At 33.2% G+C, this 8,575-nt stretch overlaps 1 protein-coding gene across 1 annotated transcript; it reads left to right on the forward strand.

Annotated features, from left to right (window-relative positions):
• Positions 1-2,027: 2,027 nt before the first annotated feature.
• On the forward strand, positions 2,028-7,843 carry LOC149502484 (putative polypeptide N-acetylgalactosaminyltransferase 9). The gene is made up of 10 exons (XM_089728941.1): positions 2,028-2,250; positions 2,648-2,731; positions 3,309-3,459; positions 3,891-4,057; positions 4,867-5,031; positions 5,296-5,753; positions 5,840-6,022; positions 6,385-6,489; positions 6,753-6,881; positions 7,543-7,843. The coding sequence occupies exons 1-10, from the start codon at positions 2,070-2,072 to the stop codon at positions 7,693-7,695; spliced, it is 1,776 nt and encodes a 591-aa protein (XP_089585067.1). The 5' UTR covers positions 2,028-2,069; the 3' UTR covers positions 7,696-7,843.
• Positions 7,844-8,575: the final 732 nt, after the last annotated feature.

Raw genomic sequence — 8,575 nt, forward strand, 5'->3', positions numbered from 1 at the left:
TTAGTAGCAAATGAACAAGGACTTTGAAAATGAAATAATGTCAGAATAATACCTGTATCCTAATATCCTGTATTTGATTCATCATACAATTATTCTAATACAAAAAAAAAAACATTGTGAACGTTGTTTTATTTGTATTGTAATTGTATTGTATTGTAATTGTAAAAAGTGATTCGTAGTCACTTTAATAAATTATTGTATCATTATTATTCGTCGGTAAAAAATATTATTACTGAAACATCTTAGTGTGCACCAACACTTAGACAGTTTACGAAAAATTTCTATTGAAATTCGAAAGATTCTGTTAACTACAGCTTACTTAGTTCTTTACTCAGATTTAAAGTCAATATTTTCAGTTTTAACGCATTCAAAAATTTTAACATTAACTTTAATAATATTCTTCAGTCTAAATAGCGCTCATAGCGCTGTATAGCTTAAAGTTAAAACCTGCATTTCATTCTAAAATTGATCAGAATTACAATTTAAAAGAAAAAAATAATAGATAAGGTCTTTTGCTTGAAGACAAATTAAGCTCAGCAATTATAGAAACACATTTTGGCCTTGAAATCGAAATACCTCAGAGCATTTACATTTTGGAAGGATCCCTCCTTCTCGTGACGTTAGTAGCAAAACGAATCCCATTATTCTACTAAGGTATAAAGGCAATCAATTTGCCTAATTCCCGTCTGCTTTATTCCCTTTTTTCTCCATGTACCTCGTTAACTTCAGTATTTGCCCACCTTAACCTCAATTTACTTTAACGATGCCCCTAGTAAAGTAAATCTAAAGAGACCATTCTTTTTTGTCGCCGTATCTTGTACTGCGATATACCAAAATTTACTTGCCGTTGCTAAACGTAAATTTTTAAAGTGCATAGTGCTTCTCCCATCGCTTTAAGGCTTACATTTATTTGACCAGTTTAGTTTTTCAAATGTAACATTACATTATTCTAGTAATGAGTGTAATGAAGGTTTTTCCAAAGGGAAGGATTTCGTGGCATTTAATTAAGACAGGACCTGTTCTTTTTGTAGAATTCTCATTAAATGCTGTTTGAACGAAGCCATTTTAAATTAATTCTATCGGATCCTCTACTGAAAACTGCTACCTACAAAACTTAAAAAAAAATCTTAATTTCTTAATAATACTATTAAATTTTCATTTTCACTAAATTTACTTTCTACACAAAAAAATTGCGGAACCCACAAAGCTAACGGCTAATTAACGCAAGGAAATGATATACATACAACATGTAAAGGAAATAACTGACAATAGCAAACAAAGCCATAGACTTGAGTCAAAGATTAATGACTATTCATTGTGTGAAAGTGTAAATATTTTGTTTCCAGCGACGTATACACGTATGACAATTTGTTTCCGTTTTGTGAGAAACGGTTAACTCAGTAGCGGGAATAAGCACACGTAAACGGTTCACAAGCGCGATAGTACAGATGTTATATTTTGAGTAAAACATTTCATTTGTATTTGATTTTATTGATACATTTCTTATCATTGTGGAATCTATATAATATTAATACGTGAAGCAAAAACTTTGTATTCCTTTTTACGAAAATTGCGGTGACGGAGGAGTATGAAATTTTCCACGCTTATCGAGAATATAGAGAAGAAGTGCACAAGGCTAATATTTTTTTAAAATAATGCCTACAAGATACATTAAATCAATAAAGAAAACATTACACACACTACATACCATGTATTTGACGCACACACGCATGCATACTATTTATTGTCAAACTTTTGTTCTTGACGTCTGTGGTTAAATTGAGAAAAGATTAAATATTGTTTGTCTTTGTTAATATTTTTTATAGTGTAGCCTTGGCGAAATTTGTGATTATAGGAGTATAAAATACAATCATAATAGTGTACAAACTTACAATTCCAATTAATTATATTCGAATTCCGACTACTGCGGGACCTCTAGTAATGTTAAACGTGTATTCTTTACAGTTTCGGATATAAATGTTAATTAACTTCCAACGTTTCAGCTCAAACTCACGATACGATAAACAATTTAATCTAATGTCCAGTTTAAAAGACTGACTGCTACTACGATGTCTCGCAAAGCAGCTAAATGCTTCATTATTGTGTTTGTAATATGGGTTGTGTCCTTAGTGACAGTGGTAAGAGAATACATGTCCAACAGAGTGATTGTGAGTGATGCCAAACAGTATAATCATGCTCTCAATAAATTAAAGAAAAAACAAGGAAGTACAACTCTATCTGATTTTGAAGGTAAAATCTACATGACGTTTTGTATTTAAGCGCAAACCGTCGATAGATCGAGTCTCTATTAATGCGGAACGTCGGAATACCGACTATTTGCCCAATTTGATTTTAGGTATTTTATAAGGTACGATCTGCGCGCCTGTATAACGTTTTTATTAAACTAATAATATAAATAGCCATTTAAAATTATTTTACTGTGAATTTACCATTGTTTTTTGTATTTTTTTTAAATTAAAGATATTTATAAGGTACCTTTTCGCAAAAAATCTTTAGCAAACTTTATTAATTATTATTATTAACCGCACTAAATAAATCTTAACGTTGCAATAATTCACTCTTTTAATTGACATTAAGCTCTTACTAGTTGAAGGAAACTTTAAAAAAAGTGCGAATATTTTTTCAGTTTGGAATTTATTTCCATCAGTTGGGAGTAAATTGTCATTGAACGAGAAATTATCGCTTATTAAGGGTCCCGATAAGCCACCAGGTGAGATAAACTATTAAAAATATTGAAATAGTATAATTAATATCCATAGAAGTGTAGTAATAGGTTTTGTGAATTTATAAATGACAACATCTATTGTAAGATAATACTGATGGGTATCACCATTTTGCCTATGTGAGTGATATCATGGTGGGTTGTGACTTGTGATCATCATAGGCTCCACCAAAGCACAATACGGGGGCACTTACGTACAACTATAACCGTATATGTGTAACTATACTGAGACCTTAGAACTTATATCTCAAGGTGGGTGGCGCATTTACATTTTAGGTGTCTATGGGATCCAGTAACCACTTAACACCCGTCCACCCATCTAAGCAATATAAAAAATAAAAAAAAACATCGGTGTCAGTCCTAGAATTCGAATCAGGGTATATTCACAGGCGATTTTAGCATCGTTGTCTAACTAATTTCACAAATCTCGTTTTAACAAGATTTGTTAGTAAAACTAAATTCAAGGCTTAAAATACTTCGAATAATTTGAAACCTTAACGTTTAAGCTTATTTTGAAATGGAAACGCCTTGTTCGGGATGATTTTAAATTTGTAATTTTCTTTAGGAGTGAACGGAAAGCCAGTGTTCTTGGAGAAGGATTTAAGAAGCTATGTAGTTCAACTAGTGAAAAAAGGTTGGAAAGAGCATGCTTTCAATGAGTTTGTCAGCGACCTGATACCTTTGAATCGAAGTCTATTGGACCCTAGAGACGAATGGTATTATTCATTCCAGTTATAATGGTATATGTTTTGACTGGCGCTCCAACTGATGGTTAGCGAGCCCAAGATGGGAGCGCGAAGCACCGGAGCTATGAATATCATAATATAAGCTTTATGGTGCTTAATTCTTACCTTATACCAATATTTGTACCGCCATCTACCATGAGACATAAAGTCATAGTATTACCTAGTTGTATTTTACAATAATAATCCTACCCTTAGACTGAAAGGCACAAGTATATAGGATGGTGGAACCCATACAAGTGAGCTTTATATACGTCCCACTATCAACAAATGCGAGCTAAATTTTACGATTACGTAATATTTTACGATTTAGAAATAAAATGCAGTAGAAGAGCATGTCATGTTGTGTACTTTCAGATGTTTTTCTTTCAAATATTATTTTCTTTGTTAATATTGCATTCCAGGTGTAAATATAGAAACTATTCCACACAGCTACCCAGAGCTTCCGTTGTTATTTGTTTCCATAATGAAGCCTGGTCTACACTTCTAAGAACGGTACATTCAGTATTAAACCGAACGCCGCGCTATATTTTAAAAGAAATCATTCTTGTTGATGATTTCTCTAATATGAGTGAGTCAGTTCATTTTTATAACATTTTATCTCGTCATAGAATTAGTCCGTGTTGTCATTGCAAGTAATTGTAGGATAATTTAAAATACTAACTTACTTTGACAAATAAAGAATATAGTCCATGCTTATTTAGTATCCGATGTAGCATCCGATATAAAACCAAAGTGCGCTTGGTGCGGGCACTGATCTTTCCCATATTCCTCTACGGGGCGGAGACATGGTGCGTAAAAAGCCGGGATATCAAATATATCGATGCCTTTGAAATGTGGGTGTGGCGGAGGATGCTGCGAATACCGTGGACTGCCATGAGAACAAACGAGTCCATTCTAAGGCAGCTAGACATCCGAAAAAGGCTCTCTTCCATCTGCCGGAAACGTGTTATGAGCTTCTTCGGACACATCATGCGGTCTCCCAGACATGAATTAGAGAAGCTCATAATTACGGGTCGAATAGAAGGCAAGCGCGCCGTGGGCAGAACACCAGCCAGATGGTCAGATCTAGCAAGAGAAGCACTTGGTGGTAGTCTGTACCATGCAGTCCATGCCGCCCATGATCGAGCACATTGGAAGTACGTCGCATGTGGTCACGATCCTCAGTAGTGAGGGAACGATATAGAAGAGAGAATGCTTATTTAGCTAGGTCTCTTAACTAATCTTACAAACTGACAATATCATAAGTGAACACGAAATATTTTTATAATTACATTACGTAAATGATAAGAATATCAGAAACAATGTAAAAAATTATGCCATTTCTCAAACTAACCATACTACAAATCCAAATAATATTTGAGTAAAATGTAATTTCAGATCATCTACAAGATCAATTGTATGAATACGTTCGAAAAATTGAAAGTATAATTCTCGTTCGAACAAGTCACCGACTGGGTCTTGTCAAAGCTAGACTGCTGGGAATAAAGTATGCCAGTGGTTCTGTTATAGTATTTCTTGATAGTCACTGCGAATGTACTGCAGGTAAACCTAATGGAATTAATTTAAATTAGCGTCAGAAAAATAAAGGAAAGAGTAACAAATTCGAAGATATTATATTAATAACAAAAATCGTTAGCAAAGCTTTTATTATACATTGTAGTTATTTCAATGTCTTTTGTGCATTTTTCAGTTTTAAACTATTTTTATAGTTTCACAATATGAATGTAAATGAAAACATAAACATAATGAAAATCTTAATGTTTGGTGATATTAAACTTAGTAATATATTTCTTCCAATTGTTCTAGGCTGGTTAGAGCCTCTATTAGATCGTATAGTACAAGATGATACACGGGTGGTCAGTCCAGTTGTAGACAGAATACACGAGGACACTTTTGAATACGTAGCACAAGATATAAACGATCTAAGAATTGGTGGCTTCAACTGGAATCTGCGTTTCGTTTGGGAAGGAATTCCTCAAGAGGTTTTTTCAGAAAGGAAACATCCAGCTGCTCCAATTCAAACCCCGACAATATCTGGAGGGCTATTTGCGATTAATGCGAAATTTTTTGAAAGGCTCGGTTTCTATGATGACCAATTTGAAATTTGGGGAGCAGAGAATCTAGAACTATCTTTTAAAACTTGGATGTGCGGCGGCTCTTTGGAAATTGTGCCATGTTCTCATGTCGGTCACGTATTCAGAAAAAAGTTTCCTTACAGAAAAGAAGGCCAAACGTTCAGAAAGAATTTCGTACGACTAGCTGAAGTAGGAGATTTCCTTTAAAATAGAAAAGTTTTCGTTATTTTATACAAAAGTTAACTCTATTTTCACATTAATTTGCTTTTTTATAGGTTTGGTTGGAAGATTACTCTAAATACTTTTACCAAAGAATCGGAAATAACAAAGGTAACTTTGGCGACGTGTCACAAAGGAAAGAACTAAGAAAAAAGTTGAATTGTAAATCATTTAAGTGGTATCTAGACAATGTTTATCCTCAGATCAGATTACCTGTGGACGATGCTGCAAATGGACAAGTAAGATGGATAATTTTGTTTATTCTTTATATACCTACCTAAAGATCTGTCGAGAATCTGCCTAAATTTGGAACAATAGAAGAAAAAATCCAGTGTAATTTCCATTCACTTGAGTTGACCTATAGATTTCGTTGTGAATAAACAGCTGAATATGCGCAACATTAACATAATAAATAATAAAGATTAAAAAAAGGTTTTTTTGTATATTTTAGGAACATTATATAAAATTATGTATATATTGTATAATATACAGAAAGTACTTTCGTTATGTACTACACATTAAATAGTATATAATATATTATAAAATTTATAAATTATAACATTAAATACGAAATATGTCATTTAAAGTGTTTCTGTTACAGATTTATCATTTAACTAAGGGTCTTTGTTTGGATTCAGCAAACACATTGGGTAACCTTAGGGAGAGTGTTATCTTGTCAAAATGTCACTCACAAGGAGGGAATCAAGTTAGTCGATATATTTACTTGTGCCTCATAAAAATAAATTATCATTTAAAATTATACCTGCCAATTTTGTGAGGTTTCTCCAAGAGATCAGACACGGTTCAGAGATTGACACAATGATTAAAATATCGTTAAAAATTGTGACATCTTATCTTAGCGTCTCTATCAATATTGAGCAAAAAATTGGCTCAATCGGGACAGAATAGCCAACAATGAACAAAAATGAGCTACAATAATAATTTACAAATTTCCCTTTTTATTTATAGTACTGGACCTACACGAAATATGGTGAAATTCAACGAGATGATTTATGTTTAGATTATATTTTAAACATGATTACATTGTTTATCTGCAGAGGACGTGTTGCGTCACAGATTTGGTACTATGACATGCATGTAAGTATTTATCAGTTTCTTAGCCTATGTTATTAGTGCTACGGATTTTTAGTCAATATTTAAATTATCGTGTCACCTTCGTTTAATACTCGCCGAATCTTCTCATTGGGTCGCGTTTCGGACCCGGTGGTAGATTCTGCGAAGGACTGCTCTTGCTAGGGTCAGTTAGCAACTCTCCGGTTTGAGCCCCGTGAGCTCACCTACAAACGTTAGGGCGAAGCTGAAATAGCCACTCAAGGCTATCAGCATAGGTAGGAAAAAATCGTTTAATACTTTTGTACGAATAGGTTTTTAAAAAAAATTGTAAGGAGCTCTTTTCCTATATGTCGACGAGCTCACGGCTTACCTGGAGCTTAATGGTTACCAGAGCTTATAGACATGACTTCTTGACATGACACCTTGAGACATGACTTCCACGAGTCTTATCGTTTACTCTACGCCGAAATATTCCAGCTCGAAGCGTACAATGATAAATTAGATTCTAGGATAATATAGGGCACCCCTTTTTATATGTAGAGTGATTTTCGATCGCCTGCCATTCCCACCCACGTAGAAACTGCCATCCTGACAATGTCATCCACCGTGCCATGAGTCTTCCGGCACTCTAAAATGAAAATCATAATTAGATAGCTTGAATTCAAATTTATTCTAACGATTTCAGACTAAAGCCATAAGAAATAAAAACAGCAACTTATGTTTGAGCACAGCCAAATATCATACAGGATACAAACTAGTATTGAAAAGGTGTTTAGATACGGGTAATCAGAAATGGATAATAGAAAACTTCGATGGCAAAAAATTGAAACTAAAATGATTTTTTTACGAAATAAAAAATATATATTTAGATGAATTTCAAATATATTGTAATATTGATACATCATTTTTTTAAATTAGCATTAAGAAGTTACAGTAGAACACCCAAACAAGGATTTCCTTGTTAACAATCGAAAAAATAAAATAAACGCTTTGTAACGTAATATATTTTATTTCAGACCCTTTTCAACATTTGACCCCCGACCACAAAAGGTTGTCATGTTTGACTTCTGTAACACTGTTGTGGTTTTCGGAGAAAAGCATATTTTACATTTCAAAAGGCTTTTAATTCTTTGTTTATAATTTATTTTACGGAACATTTCTGCGTTTTACGCAATGTAGGTTGCAATTTGCATGTGTGATTTTATAAGTATAAGGTTAAAATGGAATAAGAATAAATAAAGTTAAAGTTTGATTCAAATTTATCTATCTATGTATGTAAATCTTAAATTAAAGGTATCGTTTGCCTTCCTCTATTTAGAATGTAGATTGAACATAAAAATATACTACGGCTGACAAAAACTTAATATAATGCCAAGTAACTTACGGTATGGATTTTTTAAATGTATTGACAAAGGTTAACTTAACATGGTTAAACCATTTAAATTGTATAGTCACAGATAGAGATAGGCGTATCGGCGTGTTGTGTGAGTGCGTGGACAAGTCTCACTCTACTGTTCTTTTTTGCTTCGAAGCGAACATCTAAATGGTGCAACAGTCATTATTATGTATTTTTTAAAATTTAGGTGCATTTGCATTGTATAGAGACAGTTTTACTAGAGATCAGTTTAAAATTATTAGCTTATATCAATCCATTTTCAAAATTAGGCAGCTACACTAACTTTTAATCTACTGAAACTATCGGTAAGCTCGTCTGAGCA

The sequence above is a fragment of the Bombyx mandarina genome, chromosome 08 (genome assembly GCF_030267445.1).
Source record: "Bombyx mandarina strain Sakado chromosome 08, ASM3026744v2".
Lineage (NCBI taxonomy): Eukaryota > Metazoa > Arthropoda > Insecta > Lepidoptera > Bombycidae > Bombyx > Bombyx mandarina.

Bases quoted from the DNA above. Each gene is read 5' to 3' on its own strand.
- LOC149502484 (XM_089728941.1), top strand. From the start codon at position 2,070: ATGTCTCGCAAAGCAGCTAAATGCTTCATTATTGTGTTTGTAATATGG. The intron at 5,032-5,295 runs GTAAACCTAATG...CAATTGTTCTAG, and splicing joins TCACTGCGAATGTACTGCAG to GCTGGTTAGAGCCTCTATTA. The intron at 5,754-5,839 runs GTAGGAGATTTC...GCTTTTTTATAG, and splicing joins ATTTCGTACGACTAGCTGAA to GTTTGGTTGGAAGATTACTC.